General features: G+C 36.9%; 1 protein-coding gene across 1 annotated transcript in view; it reads left to right on the top strand.

The window, feature by feature from the left end:
• The first annotated feature begins 15,053 nt into the window (after positions 1-15,053).
• Positions 15,054-19,115, top strand: part of LOC142334717 (exportin-1-like) — a 34,653-nt gene continuing 30,591 nt past the window's right edge. Inside the window, exon 1 of the mRNA XM_075382967.1 lies at positions 15,054-15,283. Within this exon, the coding sequence (XP_075239082.1) occupies positions 15,095-15,283 (189 nt within the window). The 5' untranslated portion in view covers positions 15,054-15,094. The remainder of the gene's footprint in view (positions 15,284-19,115) is intronic.

The raw sequence follows: 19,115 nt of genomic DNA, 5'->3' as shown, positions 1-19,115 counted from the left end.
CAGTCAACTCCAGTCAAAATGAACTGAACATTTTAACAGTAGAACTGGGAAAATGGCTTACTGAAAGTCAAATAAAGCCTAACATCAAGAAAACACACTTGCTCAACATCAAAGGCGAATTAAGCGCCCGTCTTCTCGATAATTGCATTGAACCTTGCAAATATCAAAGAGACCTTGGTTTGATAGTAAGTTGCAACCTAACCTGGAATTTCACTTGTCATCAAGCAAAAACCATGAGTGCCTTCTTCCAAATTAAGATAAACCTTGCTATAAATTGCTCTGTTGAAACAAAACTTGACACATTTCCTTATTACATGCTTCCCAAGCGTGGTGCCCTAACAGGCAACACCTTCAGGAAATTCAGTGGCAACCAAAAAGATCTTAGCAACAAATGCAGCATACAAAGACGAATTCCTAGCGCTTATTTACTCCCCCTCCTTCATTATATCGAAATTCACGACTTACATTTCTTACTGGCGCTCCTCAGAAATCATTATGACGTATGAATTCAACCTGAATCTTCTGAAACAAGGCGACAAGCACAGAGAGGGGAATTCAAAGTCGACTCCGTAAAACTGACGACAACTTTTTTGACAAACCAAAATACTGTTGAACTGCGTCTTGCAAGTGTACAAGGACTATGGAATTATCTACTACATTGAAAAGAATCTACCATCGTTTCTTTGAAAAACTCTTCAACGTAGACAACAAGTGCACATAGAAAATCATGTGCAAATGTTGTTGATGTTGTTGTATTTTTTGCTGTTGTTGATTGGGATCTACAGCTTGCGCTGGAGGGATTTGATCCCAGTTGGTTCACTACACATAGTGATTCTAGTTTTGATGGCAGATGTACCCATGTGCAACATAGCAGAATCTGGCTTCAAAATGTTTCCACATGAAGTTCAAGAGACGGCGCTGCAAGCCCACTGGAGAGAAGAAGTCCACTTTCTGGACAAGCAAACTAGCGACGCATGTTGCTCTAAACAGGACAAATCGGCGCAATTTTTCTGTTCTTGGTGGACTAATCCTGTTTTTTTATCGCTTATTTTTAATTTGTTCGTTTCGCATACTTCTGTTTCGCAGTCGGTTAAGTTGTTATTTCGTAGCAGCTTTGAAAAATGCAGAAGAATGTTAAGTTGTAGTAATATATTCAAAGGCAAGAGCTGGAAAAACTTCAAGAGCTCTTTATAAGATTTACTAAAGTCAGCAGCAGCCCATTTTAGAACTCAGTACTGCACAATTTCTAAAATTTTCATATAGGCTCTATTCGCTGACCAACAATGCGAAGCAAACGTGAGTATTGGCAGAACTACTGACTTGTACATATCAATCTTTACTTTTGGTTTTACTCCAATGGTCAGGTTTCCTTTGATGAAGAAAAGAACTTGATTTGCTTTAATAATCTGGGATTCAATGTGCAGAGAAATGCTTATGTCACATTGAATAGTTAATCCCAAGTCTTTCATTGCGGAAGTTGGTTTGTTTTCTTCTATTAGACAGAAACTTTTGCTTTAAACACGAAAAACATATTGTTTACACTTGTCAGCGTTGAAAGCCATTTTGTTCGATTCAACCCATTTCATGACATTGTTCAGATCATTTTGGATGTTGGTATGAGTATTGCCTATAAAGAGTATCTTCAGATCATCTGCGTACATAAAAGGTGTGCTAAATGTCAACACGTCGGATAAGTTGTTAATAAAAGTACATGTTAATGGCTTCACTGAGGACCTATAGTGATCTCCACTAACGTACTGCTTTCCCTGTTGAGATTGTCGATTAGGAGTTCTAAAACACAGCCACCAACTTCAAATTCTGCCAATTTTTGATCAGTTCACAATGGGGTACGTTATCAAAAGCTTTAGAAAAATCTGTGTATTAAACTAAAATTTCAGAATTTGCTGTTTTGTCAAAAGCTTCTTAAATTTAATTTTCTTCACGAACGACAAGATGTTATTGACCACTGTTTTGTTTTTCACGAAACCATGCTGCCTTTTTAAAAAATAATTAGAAAAGTATTTGTGGAGCGCTAGAAAGATACATAGTTCCAGGATTTTGCTAATAATTATTAGTAGCGTTATAGGTCTGTAGTTTGAGACAATACTGGAGAGACAGCACCTACTTAACTCGCTTAATTTTACGGGAGAACTTGGATAATGTTTTCGATAGACTTTGGCAAGTTTTCTGTAATGAATAGGTGGCAGACCATATGGTCCTTGCGAGTTACTAACATCCAGATCAGAGAGACTCTTCTCGATAGTAGTTGCTGAAACAGCAAAACTGTCTTTTTCAGTAAAATTGGTGTCTATGTATGCTACAGAGAATTCAATTTTCGGCGCAAATACAGATTTAAAATAATTGTTCAGTAGCTCGACTCGTTCAGGGCCACACGTTGGAACAATGTTTGAAAGCTGTAGTTCACTTGGCAGAATATTTTGTTTTTTCAGCGTTTTGAAATGTTTGAATATTAAAACGCTCTTCAAGTATTAGGGTGTTCTGGCCACCCCTCTTTATCGGCAACAAAAAGATATTCCGGTATTCTTGATGAATGGCAGGACTATTTAATAAATTAGGCAATAGCTCACTGTTGAATAATTTCTCGCATTCTTCTTAAAAAATCTCCAATATTAGCTGCTGCACCAGCTAAGAAGGTCAAATCATGCTGAATTGACGAAATGGACAATTTACAAATTTTTGAGTTAGAACAACAGCATGAATGGCCAGTTTTTTAACAACAATTTTTCCTGTTTTAGAGACGACTTTACAATTTTTGTTTCTGCATTATTGAAACTTTTTGCACCACCAACCACTCTACAACCATCAATTTTTTCCTCTTTGATGGGAACAAAAATCTGCTGTGCTTTCTCAACAAAATTTTTTTTGTTAAAAATGAGGCATCTGGCAAGATGGTAACCGAAAGCAGGACATTGTTTTCAAAATAAATTGAAAAGCTTTCTCAATTTATCAGGAGAGCCGACAGCGTTGCGATCGTCCGCATTTCACTTCCAAACTGTGAATTAATGGTCAATTTTAAATAAGGGTATATTGGCAATTCCATGCATCGGCATCGCAAGGGGTCGCCTTGGATAGTACCTCCCTGGGCTAATTTTTTTTGCTGGTTAATAAACAAATTTGATGGTTCATGATTTGAATTACTTATAGGTGATTTGAAGAATTGCATTAATATTCAATGTTTTTGACCACTGATTTGGTTTTCACGAAACCATGCTGCCTTTTTGAAAAGAAATTAAAAAAGTATTCGTAGAGCGCCAGAAAGATACATCGTTCCAGGATTCTGCTAATTAATATTAGTAGCGTTTTTGGTCTGTAGTTTGAGACAAGCTTTTGAGAGCCTTTCTTTTTAAATACTGGAGAGACAGCACCTACTTTTCGGGCGTCAGGAGTTTCTTTTTTTTAACTCGCTGAAAATTACGGGAGAACTTGGATAATGTTTTCGATAGACTTTGGAAAGTTTTCTGTTAAGAATAGGTGGCAGACCATCTGATCCTCACGATTTACTAACATCCAGATCAGAAAAATTTTCTCGATAGTAATTGCAGAAACAACAAAACAGTATGTAATAAGCATCTTTTGTTCACTTTGATTAAATTTGCGTACGCAAAGCCCCTTAACAACACTAATACAACCTTTGTAGACTCAAAAAGGGCTAATCCTACTTCTTTTGAGAGTGCTCTGTAATTAGAAAATTGCAGTTTTTTGCGAACTTTTCTTGTTGATTATCAAATAAGCAGAATTTATTTTTGGGTTGCTAACTAACAACTTATCTATATCAATAACAGTCATAAAATTAAGTAATTAAGTGTTCCTCATGGACAATAAGCATTAGAAGGGCCCGTTGTGGACCAATCTTGGACTGTTTTAATCCAAAAAAGTGTTCGGATTGTAATCAGTACGTCTTTTTTTTTAAAAAAAATGTTTTTTTAATATTAATTAAAGAGCAGAACATATCAAATCAAAGCTCAGGAGTAATAGGTCCAAGTGGCTTACTCGGAAGCTCCAAGCTAATGCATTTATTTTTTTATTTGAAAGCTTATGTTTTTTTTCTTAAAAATAATTGATTTTTATATAAGTAAAGGCACATTAAGTGTTGAATTTTATGGTTCACGATTTGAATTACTTATAGGTGATTCGGAGAACGGCATAAATTTTCAATGTTCCAGAAGCGAAATCAAGGTTGAGACTATTGAAATTTTTTTGCGTCGACAAGCAAGACTGCCTGTGATCGACAAGAATCTGTTTTTTAAGAGCAGCCCCCAGTTAATGAATTGCATAATCAGTTACCACTTTTTGAACGCTACATGGTTGTTTGCCACCACCTAATATCTTACGTTTGGTTTTAATACACTTATACACTTCGCAAAGGTTTTTTCAATATTTCCTCCGAGGACTTCCCAATTCCTGTCGTCGTACATCGGGGTAATTATCAAGATCTATCAACCAACAGTAGTACTTTGGATGACGGAAAGTCAAATGAGACATAGCTATTCGTATTGCTAGTTTCGCAATCGTTTTGCATAGATCAGTTGAGGACGACTTAAAGGATGTCAGAAGCCTTAGCCTTTCGTTAGTTTTCAGTACTGAAGGGCCATGGCTTCCGTTCGCTTTCATGGCAGACGTTTTAACCATTGAGGCAATGATTTTTTCAATATGGAAGGATGGTATGGTAATTTTTTGGATGTTTATTGTTCAATAGATATTTCAGCATTGATTTGCGTGGTTCGGATAGTTCTTGCGTAAGACATAGAGTATTGTTTTCTTGTATATTTTGTTAGTTAGAGAAAGAACACCACTTTTTGCTTATTCTGTAAGACTCCGAACGGCAATGTACTTTTTTCCTGCTGACATTTATTTGTAAATTTTTTTGTGTTCATCAACAGATTGTTTTGCATAACCTGTGCTCATAGAATCCTAGATAGCTTTTGCAGTCTTGTTGCAATCACGAAACAGGTAATCTATATCCCATTTTATCCATTGATCTAACCGTCTTGCAATTGTTTTGTTTTGTGAGGCGTTCTCCCCCGTTGTTGTTGTTGCAAGAATGAGATGAGGCAAAAACATTGTGCAGTACATTACCGTTTGCCCGTCAGAATCATTTAAAGTAAAGTGGCAGACAAGTTTTCTTTCAATGTATATGTGAATTAAGGCCTCTCTTGTTTCCTTGCAATGTACAAAAGATCGCTTTCCAAGGAAGAATTTGATTGTTGGCGTTCTTCATAAACTATTTTTTGCCTTCCTTGAGGTTCAACTAGTAACTGCAGGATTCGAGAGAGGTTTCCCTAGAAGCTTGCGATGTCTGGCTATCAGCCGCTGCATGGCATAGAGTTGTCGTTGAAATTATAGTTGCTTTTTACGCAGTGGAAGTTCTCATGCTGTTCTTGCCTAGCACAGAGTTCGCAACACTTAGTGTGCTGAAAAATGGCGCATGAGTAACACAAAACCCCTCCGACTCTGAGATAGTTTACACATTTTGAGCAGTGTGACTGCTCGGACATGTAGATGGAATATAAACAAGAGAGGCTGTTAGTAGTCTGAAAACATTTGAATAACTAACGAATGAAGAAATAAAGCATGCGAAATAAATAACAGGCAGACATATGATTACAAAAGAAAGAGAAAAGTAAACCATATCTACCGATCCTATTTAAAGGGATATTAAAGTATGGCAAAAAAAATTGAATGGTTGAATTAATAAAACTAGTAATTAAATTATCTTCAGCGTATTTTAGAGAATTTGCTCCATTGGCAAATAACGTAGGATTCAAGAAAGATAATGTCAGCATTTTTCCACACTCCATGGGACTTATCAATATTTGAACCTAATTATTTTCCCCTAGCTCATCTCTGTAAACACAGATTGCATACGTTCAGAGACTATTTGTTAATTTTATCACAAAACTAAGGATAAAGTAATCTAGACTAAAGTAATGTTGCAAAGTAATCGGTTGTTTTCCGTTTGCGTCAATAATTGCATTGAACATTGCAAAGAGCAAAGAGACCTTGGTTTGGTAGTAAGTTGCAACCTAACCTGGTGTTCCACTTGTCATTAAAGATCAGCAAAAGCCATGAGTTCCCTCTTCCAAATTAAGATTAACTTTGCTGTAATTTGCTCTGTTAAAACGAAACTCGACACAAACACTGGTTACATGGTTCCAATTGTTAGCTATGCCTCTCAAGCGTGGTGCCCAAACAGGCAGAACCTTCAAGACATTGAACATATCCAAAGAGTGGCAACCAAATGGATCTTGGCAACAAATGAAGCATACAAAGACCAACTCCCAGAGCTTAATTTACTCCCCCTCTTTCTTTACATTGAAAGGCACTACTTATTTTTCTTACTGGCGCTCCTCAGAAACCATTATGACGTTTGTATTCAACCTGATTCTTCTGAAATGATGCGACAAGCACAGAGAGGGGAATTCAAAGTCGACTCCGTAAAACTGAGGACAACTTTTTTTGACAAACCAAACAACTGTTGAACTACGTCTTGCGAGTATTCAAGGACTACGTTATGATCTTGAACAAAACTACACTGAAAAGAATCTACCATCGTTTCTTTGAAAAATTTTTCAATGTAGACAAAAAGTGCACATGGAAAATCATGTGCAGATGTTGTTGTTGTTGTTGTTGATTGGGATTTACAGCTTGCGCTGAAAGGAGTTGATCCCAGATGGTTCATCACACATAGTGATTCCAGTTTTCACGGCAGATGTGGTACCCATGTGCAACAATTTGAGTAGCAGAATCTGGCTTCAAACTGTTTCCACGGAATCTGGCATCAATAAATTCTTAGCAGAATCTGGCATCAATAAATTCAAGAGACGGTGCTGCAGGCCCACTGGACAGAAGAAGTCCACGTCCTGGGGAAGCAACTTTGCGACTCGTGATGCTCTAAACAGGCGAAAGCGGCGCTATTTTCCTGTTTGTGGTGGATTAATCCTATTTTTTTTATCGCTTATTCTAGATTTGTTTGTTTCGCATACTTCTATTTTGCAGTCGGTTCAGTTGTTATTTTGTTGCAGCTTTGAAAAATGCAGAAGATTGTTAGGTTGTAGAAACATATTCAAAGGCAAGAGCTGCAAAAACTTCAAGAGCTCTTTATAAGATTTACTAAAGTCAGCAGCAGCCCATTTTAGAACACGGTACTGCAAAATGTCTAGACTTTTCATATAGGCTCCATTCGCTGACCAACAATTCGAAGCAAACGTGAGTTTTGGCAGAACTACTGACTTCTACATGTCGATCTTTAGTTTTGATTTTACTCCAAAAGCCATATTTCTTTTGATGAAGAAAGAAAACTGGTTGCTTTAATAATCCGGGATTCAATATGCAGAAAAATGCTCATGTCACATTGAATAGTTGATCCCAAGTCTTTCATTTCTGATGTTCGTTTGATTTCTTCACTTAGACAGAGATTTTTGCTTTGCCACGAACAACCAATTGTTTACACTTGTCAGCGGCAAAAACCACTATGTTCGATTCAATCCATTTCTTGACATTGTTCAGATCGTTTTGGATGTTGGTATGATTATTGCCTACAGATAGTATCTTAAAATCATCTGCGTACATAAAATGTGTGCTCAATGTCAACACGTCAGGCAAGCCGTGAATGAAAAAAAAAACAAAAAAGCAAGGGACCTAAGATGGAACACCACTTGTTACTGGCTTCACTGAGGACCGATAGTGATCTCCACTAACGTATTGCTTCCTGTTTTTGAGATTGTCGATTAAGAGTTCTAAAAGACAGCCACCAACTCCAAATTCTGCCAATTTTTGATCAGTTCACAATGGGGTACGTTGTCAAAAGCTTTAGAAAAATCTGTGTAAAAGGCTAAAATTTAAAAATCTGGTTTTTTTTGATCAGAAGCTTCATAAATTTTCTTCCGGAATGACAAGATGTTATTGACCTCTGATTTGTTTTTCACGAAACCATGATGCCTTTTCCAAAATAAATTAGAAAAGATGTCGTAGAGAGCTAGAAATATTCATCGTTCCGGGATTTTTCTAATTATTATTAGTAGCGTTATAGGTCTGTAGTTTGAGACAAGCTTTCGAGAGCCATTCTTTTCAAAACACTGCAGAGACAGCACCTATTTTCCGGGCGTCTGAAGTTTGTTTTTTTAACTCGCTTAATATTACTGGAAAACTTGGATAATGTTCTCGATAGACTTTGCAAGTTTTCTGTAAAGAATTGGTGGCAGACCATCTGGTCCTTGCGAGTTACTAACATCCAGATCAGAGAAACTCTTCTCGATAGTAGTTGCTGAAACAGCAAAATTGTCTTTTTCAATAAAATTTGTGTCTATGTCTGCTACAGAGATTTCATGTTTTGGCGCAAATACAGGTGGAAAATAATTATTCAGTAACTCGACTCGTTCAGTGCCACCTTTTGCAAGAATGTTTGAAAGCTGTAGTTCGCTTGGCAGACTATTTTACTTTTTCAGACTTCTGAAATGTTCGAAAAACTCCACATGTTATGAATATTGAAGAAAAAAGTAAACTCTAGGGGGTGGTATAAAATTTTTGTACCGATGCCGTCAATGTCGGTTCTGGAAAAGCTAAAAAGTTTCGTATGTGGTTCAAACAAAAGATATTGAGACTACTTTGTGATTAGAGACATCAAAAACGGCATCAAATGTACGGTCCTCCGCAACTGTGGGACTGCAGTTTTTGATGAAGACTAGATCCAAGACATATTCGGCTCTGGTCTTGAAGTTTACAATCTGGGTAAATTTATTTTCTTCAAACATATATATATTACGTTTGACTCGTACTGATCTTGACTCCCACAAGCGGACCATTTAGTCTCTGGTAAATTGAAGTCGCCAGAGAAAACACAGGGTAATTTAAATGATTTAATAGTTTCAAAGATTAGGGAAAAGTCATCTAGGGTATAACGGTAATTGCTACCTTTTGGTGGGTTGTAAAGAAGGCAGACCAAGAGATCGTAGCTAGGAGTAGATTTTTTGATCACAAGGGAGCTGTCGGGGAGATTTTTGTTCACTTTTGATGCTGAAATAGAACTTATAATCGCGGTGAGATAGCCACCGTTATTGGAGAAGTTCTTGAACTATTTCCTGTCCATTTCAAATATTTGGAAATTAAAAGGCAACAATTCTTCATCTGCTATGGAACTTGTGAACCAGGTTTTATTTATTAGTACCACTGGAAACGCTCTTTGTCTAACAGAATTTGCAAATTTCCGCGCCTTTTACAGTTGAGAAGACTATTAGTGTTTATCAGTACTGCATTTATGTTTGTTTGTCAATTATTTTGGAGTGGAGTGACATTAACGAGTTCACCAACCCTGAAGAGCCGGAAATTCTTTATTTTCAAATGTTCTCGGTGAGTTTCTGAGTTAATCGTTTCACGTCGTTTCTTCAGACACATGTTTTCTTTCTCGGATTCTTCTTTACTAAATGCAGGCAAAATGAAAATTTTATATATTGTTTGTTCATAGTAATCAGGTTTTCATATTTACTTTTTGACACGTCTTCAGGTATGCCCTGAATATGAAAGCAAGAAGAGCTGTCGTAATGAGTATTAGTGAACCTTTTTTGCACTTCGGGCCTGTCTACTTTCAGTACTTTCAACTTTTCTTCAATTTTGTGTACAGTTTCATCCTGAGTTTTCTTCCAGATCTCATTGATTTTAGTGGTTGTCTTCTTTTCTAGATTAAACTTAAAACTAGATGGGAAAGATTTCCATTCATCTACTTGTCGAATAGTTGAATATTGAAGGAATTTGTCACGCTTGCCGGCCAAAGCACTGTCGTTGCACAGAAGAAGAATGTTTGCTCTGAGCTCCATCAGCACATCAATGCTCGTCTGTAAAAGTTGGGTGCAATCAGGCTTCATGTGCATCTTGCTGTCACACCCAGCACAAGTCCTTGATAGCCCTTCTGCACGTCTTGCAGTTGCCTCGGAGAACCATTTCCAATATGAAACTATTTATAGTGGACACTGAAATGCTCTCGACAAACTAAAACTAAATTAAATTGGATCTAGTAAATGATTGCTCAAAATTATATCTGAAACTTATTAAATAGTTTCAGATATAATTGGATGTCAGGATAGCCGTGGTTGCCTTTTTGTATTGTTGATTGTTGGAGCTAGCTCATTACATCATTCTCTGGAGAAATGGGATAACATTCGAAAACGACGCAGAGGGAAGGTCATCTCGAAACCAGGATACAATCTACATCCAAACGCTAAAGATGAGTACAAGATATTACAAAATCGATTGCGATACGTTGAAAATAACACCAAAATTATATTGTGGCACGATATTGTCAATAATATGGTAGCAAGCTCGAAAAGCGATAATAGAAAACCCCTCAACGGTGATCAAATAAAAGTTGAAATCGAAGGTCTACAACGAAAGGTTGATATAGTTGGAATTGTTCATTGTGTCAGAGAAGGCGCTCCTGACGTCTACAACAAACTGAAAAAAACTGAGATACCAGTGTTGCATACAGTCAAGAATCTCTTATCTCGCCGAAAGCAAAAGGATAAGAAAGTGTTGAAAAAGTACAGTAAGCTTCTCTTGGATCCATTTCTCGAATTGAAAACGATCTTCTCAATCGTACGAAACAACGGTGATTTGAAGCGAATTTGCGAAAAGAAAAATAGCAAACCCCAAAAACAACGAAAGAAAAACTCCGCCAACAAATAATCAACTTTGAGGTTAGTTTAGGTTCTGCGAAGTTCCTAGAGATTAAATTCCTTGGTCCGGATCAGAACTTTTAGCCTAAAGTCCCAGTCGTTAAGGTTATTTTTTGAGGAATTCCTAGCAATTAAGTTCCTTGGTTTTTGTCAGAAAAAATATAACACGAAATGGGGAAAAATTGTAAAACTTGCAAGAAGGCCGTTAACGCGAACGAAAAGAATTATACTTGTGTGGCATGAAATTGTAACATGCATCTGACTCCTGAATGTACAGCTCTTTCTCCAGCTGCAATTACTGGCATCAAGGAGCTTGGTAAGAATGCCATGCTACTCTGCAATAATTGTGTTGAACAAAATGAAAGGGATAACTTTATTCGTTGCCGAACCCTGGCAAAAGTTGCTGAAAAAATTGATAGCTTGGATGTTGGGGAAAAACTGAAGAATATGGAAAGGCGATTAACGGACTTAGTGGATGAGAAAGTTAGGATTGATAAAAAAAATGACGTGTGAAAAAGTTGAAAAAACATGCTGCTGTCGTTGCTAATGAAACTACTTCAGGAAAACCTAAAGGAGTTAAAACTGATGAAAACTCGAAAAGTCACAATATCAATAAATGTATAAGAATACCATTAATACCTGAGGATCCTAATAAAACGAAAAGGGATAATCTTGTCCCAACAAACAATGAAGTTAACGATCTGCTCAATTCGATAGGTGCAAATGCACATGTAACGGAAATACAAAGACTTGGAAAATTTCGAAATGATAGAAAAAAGTCAAGGGCGGTATTAGTAACCTTGGCAAATGAACACGAAACAAGAATCACTCTTGCAAAAAGTCAAGAATTCAGAAATAGTTAGGTTGAAAGAAACATTTGCCTGCTGCCAGCGTTGTCGAGGGATGACGCACTGAAAGAAAATCAAATGTTAAAAAAACGAAGGGAGCTGTTTGACGGAGGTGTATCTAAGGAGAAATTGAAAATTCGAAATCTTAAACTTTACAATGATGGGGTCAAAGTGCAGTTAGATGTACAGAATGCCCACCGACTGAGAGGCTTTCTCCATATCCTCCAACTAAATACAGGAAGCTTAGTAAATATCGAAAGAAGATCAAAATTCGTAAACGCACTAATTAACTCAGATTATAATGATCTATGTCTATGCGAAACCTGGTTGAACGATAACATTCAAGACTCCGAACTCTTTCTTAACAATTACAATATTTATAGAACTGATCGGGCCACGATTGGAGATAAAAATGCGCATGAAGTTACCCTCATTGCTGTGAAAAATACTCTGATATCGGAAAAAATAAATTCTACTCTACCCAACTCATGTGTAGCGTGTAAAATTATTCTGAATGGCACTCAAGTATTTTTATATGCGTTTTACAATCCACCCATATCAAGCTCATATCGCTACACGATAGAGGACTTCCAACTGCTCCTGAGAAACATTCCTAAAAACGAACCAATTGCCATCTGTGGAGACCTTAATTTTCCAGCAAACTGGAAGACACTGTATAGTCCCAACAAGACTGAAGGCAAAGTCTTCAAAATACTTGAAGAGAAATTGTTTCGGCAAATTATCGACTTCCCGACATGTGGGAACAACATCTTGGATACTGCCTTATATCAAAATTGTCATCTATCCGCTGAATTAGACAAATCTTTTCCATCTATCTATAATCTAACTGACCATGAAACTATTCGTCTATCCTTAGAAAACCCAGTTTCTGAAACAAAACCTTTAATACAGAACTTTAGAAGTTTTGGGAATGCTGACAATGACGGTGTAAACGAGCATCTTGTTGAAAAACCGTTCCAGTCAATTTGTTACAACAACATCAACAAAATGAGCGAAGAGTTCACATGGTATCTTGACGCAATTTTTGATTTGTAGGTCCCAAAAAAAACAAGGCATAGACGATCACTGCCATCCTGGATTGCCTATGATACTTCAAATTTGATTAATAAGCTGAAGACACAGAAACGTTTATTGGAGAATAAACCAACATCTTACAAAAAACAGTTGGTTCTAAGACTGGAAATCCAAGTCATTGATTCAGCTGAAGAAGACAGAGTTGTGTACCAAGAAAATTTACTGGGATTGAGAAATACAGACAGAATTTTTAAACATCTGAGAAGCCTAAACAAATCTGCCTGCCTGCCCAAAGTTTTGATGAATGATACAAAGCAAAGTTCACTTCGATGCGAACAAGTAAATATGTTAAATCATTTTTTTCACTCCATGTTCTCCCCAAAAACAAAATTCAGTTTGAAAGATTTCAAGGTACAGAAACCCTCTCTTACAAATTTTGACATCTCGAAGAATACCATCAGAAATATAATGGATGATATTGATGCCACAAAATCCAGAGGACCGAACGGTATACCTCCGGTTTTTCACGTAAAGACGAGCAAGAATCTCTGCAACATCATGCTTTCTGTCGTTCGGAACATGAAAAGGCTGCGGAAAATACCCGATAGCTGGACAGTTGCTGCCATAACGCCTATTTTCAAAAATGGAGACAGAAAAAGTTGATTTTATTTTATTTTCATAAAAAATAAAGTATATTTTCATAAAAGTTGAAAACTACCGGCCTGTCTCATTATTGAACATTGAAAGCAAGATTCTGGAAAAATGTATACACATTGCCTTGTATAATAATTTCCAAAATTTCCTAACTAAGAGTCAACATGGTTTTTTAAGGAGAAGATCTGTGCAAACAAATATGCTGCTGTTTCTCAAAAGAATATACGAAGCTCTTGATCACAACCCTCAATAGGGATTATTGCTTTCTACACTGACTTTTCAAAAGCTCTTTGGCAAAGTATCACTTTATGAGTTAATTCAAAAATTGTTGACATTGGAGTTGGAGGATGTTTGCTCGAAATTTTAATCGACTACTTGAGTGATCGACAACAATATGTGCGTGTGGACAATACCAGTTCGAAGATACTCGATATAACAAACGGGGTACCACAGGGGTCACTCCTAGGCCCTATACTGTTCTGTATATTTATTAACGATCTTCAAGATGTCCTGATGTTTTCTGAGCCATTTATCTTCGCTGATGATCTTAAAATTTTGGCTTTACGAAGAAGCTACTGGGAAGTCCAAGTTGATCTACATGGGATTGAGATCTGGATAATCCAAAATAAAATGGAGCTGGCAATAGACAAGTGCGCGTATCTGAATCTCAGAGGTAGAGACCAACAGTACAAATTGATGGGAAAAGATTTTGCGAAATCCACGACTGTCAAAGATCTTGGTATTCACGTGGCGGCTGATGTATCGTGGAAACAACACATTGAAGAAAGAATAAAGAAGGCAAATAAAGTTCTACATGTTTAAGCGAAATGTTGCAACTAAAGTAAACACGTTTGTGAAATTGGGATTATATAAGTCCTTAATTCTGCCGGTATTGCTGTATGGTTTCACGTGCTTGACTGCAGGAAGAACTGAATTCAAATTCTGGAAAAGTTTCAAAAAAAGGTAGTCAAATGGATAACGGGAAATAAAGATACAGAATACAAAAGCCAGCTTCGACTATCAAACATATTGTTATTACCAATGTTTATCCAACTTAACGATCTATTGCTGGTTTCAAAAGCTTTGAATGGTGAATAGCGGCATCGAGCTACCTGAAGTACATACGAAAGAAACAAGGAACAACGCAGCGAATTCACCTTTAAAACCTGGCGAATTGCAAACCGCCTAGAAAATTTAATAAACTTAAGGGAACCATCTGGACTGAAAAACCGAATATTACGTACAATGTGGAATTTTTTCGAGAAATTTTCTGAGCGAAATATTTGCACTTGGCAATTGTTCTGCGATTGTCAAAACTGTAGAAACTATTGGAAATTATTTTAATTTGATGACTGGGACTTTAGACCCTTCAGCACAGCTGTAAATCCCCAACAACAACAAAAATCCCTATCTACAACTACCAATCTACTAACATTGTGTAAAAATTGTAAGCTGAAGGCTTTCTTTCAGATTAAGAAAAACATTTCTCGGATCTATTCTGTTTCGGCCCCCCAGCTTAGTGAGCATGAATCTTTTATGACCCCCAGGCACACGTGCTATTTTCTTACATAGTAACGTTCTATGAAACTACATATTATTTGCAAGTAGGAGTCATAAAAAACACGGGGGGGAGGGGGGAAGCAGAATAGATCCCATTGCTCAACCCCGGCTGGAGAACAAAGCTTAATGCATACAAGGGTTATCTCGTGCCCATTTTACTTATTGCTCAGCTGCTTGGAATCCGAACAAAAGCAACCTGCAAACTTTAAAATTTTTTTGAGGATTGTAAGATGGTTGAGACTGCTTTGAGACATCTCGAGTTAAATTCTTTGACCCGGTGTACTGAATAATATTACTATTTCAGCTTTGTTTATGCCCGAACCAGTTGTTTCAGCAAACAGCGGCTCGAATCATGCCGTCTCGCTCTCCGCCTCTGCGAAGAGCCTTCTGGACTTCGAACAGAAACTTGATATTAGTCTTCTTGATTCAGTAATAGACTGTATGTACCAAGGGGAATTACAACAACAGAAAGCTGCTCAAGAAATACTCACCACCTTAAAAGTCAGTGAATTTTTTATAAAGTTTTTAGTCTGGTTTGCCGTTTCAGCTTGCGACAGTTTTAGAGAAAATAATGTGTAGAGGATTACATCTGTTTAAGGAGGACACCGGGATGTGTTACACTTTGAAATTTTTACACCTGAAGCTTATTAACTCTTTAATGTGACAGGCGGCCCATGGACTGGTGCATTGTGTTAATTTAGGTGCCCAAACTAATCCTACCGTAAAATTTGGGAGTGTTTGCACAATAGCCTGTTTCAATAATTTTGTATCAGCTTGCTGAAATATAGAAAGAAAACTTTAATGAAGAGGGCATCTTTCCTGATGGAGCATTGAAATATAGTCGCAATTTGGAGCTTTGTTTTGATGTTTGTCAACCAAATAATTGTAATAAAAGTATGACTTTTTTGTTGGATTTCACTACTCATAAATATATAGATCGTCTTCTATTAAAATTGTTTTCAATGATTTACTTGTAATCAGCACGCCCTTCAACTAAATTAAAGTTCATTGTCGTATACTTATAAATCTTCCAGCCTAATCTCTTATCATTCTTCAAATGATAACCTACTTAGATAAGATATACAAATTCTGTTCTGAGAACAGTCGAGAAAATAGCTCACTTCTCTTTGACTTTTCCAAAGCTTTCGACCAAATTGATCATGGAATACTTTTACGTAAGATCAATTGCATTGGAATAGGTGGCAAGCTGTTCGAAATTTTAAAGAGTTACCTGAGCGACAGACTGCAATACGTGAAAATTGGAAATCTAAAATCGAAGAATTCGCCGGTCACCTCGGGTGTACCTCAGGGCTCAATACTTGGGCCCCTACTTTTTCTTATTTTCATTAATGACTTACCTGAAACTGTTTTCAACTCCAAAGTCTTTCTTTTTGCTGACGATCTCAAATTATTATATAATGAAAATCTTGGAAACGCACACGGAATCAAACAAGATCTAGATTCAATATTGCGTTGGAGTTCCGAAAATAACATCAGCTTCAATTTATCGAAATGTCAGTACAAATTTCAATATCAAGTCGAAATTAAGTCCGGTTTTGGGTCAATGGTCGCTGGAACAATCGAGAACTGTGGAGGACCTTGGTATCACTATGAACGACAGCCTCACTTGGAAGGAACATGTAGAATTGCGGACTGGTAAAGCCAACAAATTCTTCCACCAAATTAAAAGAAACACATCATATCTCCTGACGGTTACTGCAAAACTAAATCTTTATAAGAGTACGCTTATTCCAATCTTAATCTATGGATCTAACTGTTATATGCCTTCAAAATCTGACATGCGACTCCTTGAAAAATCTCAAGAAAAAGTTTCGAAATGGATCCTACCGAACCTTGATTATTGCGAACGACTGAGATCCCTGAACTTATTACCTCTCAATTATTACATTGTGCTAACAGATCTTCTCTTGCTATCGAATTTGGTGAACAATTATTATGCGTTCAACATCAGCGAGCATATTAATATTGTGCAAAGACGGTCAAGTTTTCGGTTTGTGTTGCCTGAAATCAAAAAAGAATTTCAGCGGTCAAATTTTTTCTATCGAACCACATATAGAGCAAATATCATTGGTTCAAATGTTAATTTCTTTCAACCAGTCGGACTCAAAAATCGAATCTTAAACTTGATGTGGAAGTACTATAATATTTATTTCAGCATCGAAAATTCGTGTTCCATAACATTTATCTGTCTCTGCGAAAAATGTCGGTCCTCAAACGAAATAAACTTAACAAACAAACTTAAACTGGTATGATTCATCTATTTATATAATTTTTGCGGGAGCAGTCCCTCACGTTTGTGGAAGCCATAATAATAATAATAATAATAATAATAATAATAATAATAATAATAATAATAATAATAATAATAATAATAATAATAATCGATTTTCTTAATCAAATCAGTTATGTTAATAGATTAAGCGGAGCGCAGTGACTGCCGATACGTTTGGTTCTGGAACTAGAAGATTCATGTCTGAATAAAATGGTCTGTGGCAATTTAGATTTCGATGTTAACAATTTCATAACACACCAGAAGTGAGTGCTGTCTAATTCTCAGCAATAAAATCCGAATCCTGCTTTGTAAAGATTCGTGAGTTTCAGTTTTTTGGTAACTCCAATTTTTTTGGCTTTGTTTTTGAAAATTCAATTAGATTTTGTAATTTCTTTTTTAAAAATACTTTGACATTGTGGCAAAATATATCAATGTTTTGACTCTTTAAAACTTTTAAGAGAGAAGTTTTGGATAGTTTTCAACATTAACAGTTATGTTTCTAATAATAGAAAATTTCTGCAGTTTCAAGATTTATATTAATTTATCTCAAAGTTTTTAACCATTTTTCCTTGCTTCAATAATGTCATTGCTGAGATTTCGCTACGACAAGGGGTTTCGTTTTCCCAAAAAAACTGAACTGAATCTGCTCAGTAAAAAATAATACTTTCAAGACAAAATATTATGGTTTTGGCTGCCATTAAGGTGTTATTAGGAAGATCCGACGCTTCGAGGCGTTTTTACCATTTTTCTGGCTAAGCTATATATTTCGTCAGGAGTTTTCTTAGGCCATATGATGTCATGATGTCACGCTCAATCGAAATCAATTTTCGTTCATCCATGCAATTGTCGATTGACTGTGGTGATTGTGATGTCTTTACACTTATTGGAGCGAGTTTTTGTCCATTCGCGTGAATAGTATTTTTGGTCACGTCTCAGAACGGTTTTTCTTCCCTTTATAGAATAGTCACATACCTCAGTCTCAGAATGGCTTTTTTCCCCTTGATAGAATGGTCACATACCTGTCTCGGTATGGCTTTTCATCCCTCTATAGAATGGTCACATACCTGTCTCAGAATGGCTTTTCATCCCTCTATAGAATGATCACGTACCTCAGTCTCAGAGTGGCTTTGCGTCCCTCTGTAGATTGGTCATATACCTCAGTCCCAGAATGGCTTTTCTTCCCTGTATAGAATGGCCATATACCTCAGTCTCAGAATGGCTTTTCTTCCCTCTATAGAATGACCATATACCTGTCTCAGATTGGCTTTTCTTCTATAGAATTGTCACATACCTGTCTCAGAATGGCTTTTCATGCCTCTATGGAATGGCAATATACCTCAGTCTCAGAATGGCTTTTCTTCCCTCTATAGAATGGTCACATACCTGTCTCAGAATGGCTTTTCATGCCTCTATGGAATGGTCACATACCTTAGTCTCAGGATGACTTTTCTTCCCCCTATAGAATGGTCACATACCTGTCTCAGAATGGTTTTTCTTCCCCCTATGGAATGGTCACATACCTGTCTCAGAATGGCTTTTCATCCCTCTATGGAAGGGTCGCATACCTCAGTCTCAGAATGACTTTTCTTCCCCCTATAGAATGGTCACATACCTGTCTCAGAATGGCTTTTCTTCCCTCTATAGAATGGTCACATACCTGTCTCAGAATGGCTTTTCATGCCTCTATGGAATGGTCGCATACCTCAGTCTCAGAATGACTTTTCTTCCCCCTATGGAATGGTCACATACCGGTCTCAGAATGGTTTTTCTTCCTCTATGGAATGGTCACATACCTGTCTCAGAATGGCTTTTCATGCCTCTATGGAATGGTCACATAACCTCAGTCTCAGAATGACTTTTTTTCCCCTATAGAATGGTCACATACCTGTCTCAGAATGGTTTTTCTTCCCCCTATGGAATGGTCACATACCTGTCTAAGAATGGCTTTTTATGCCTCTATGGAAGGGTTGCATACCTCAGTCTCAGAATGACTTTTCTTCCCCCTATGGAATGGTCACATACCTGTCTCAGAATGGTTTT

Source organism: Convolutriloba macropyga, chromosome 2 (assembly GCF_964194025.1).
Source record: "Convolutriloba macropyga chromosome 2, txConMacr16.3, whole genome shotgun sequence".
NCBI classification, from domain to species: Eukaryota; Metazoa; Xenacoelomorpha; order Acoela; family Convolutidae; genus Convolutriloba; species Convolutriloba macropyga.
Note: the sequence above shows the minus strand (reverse complement) of the source record. Positions and strands in the feature narration are given on the sequence as shown.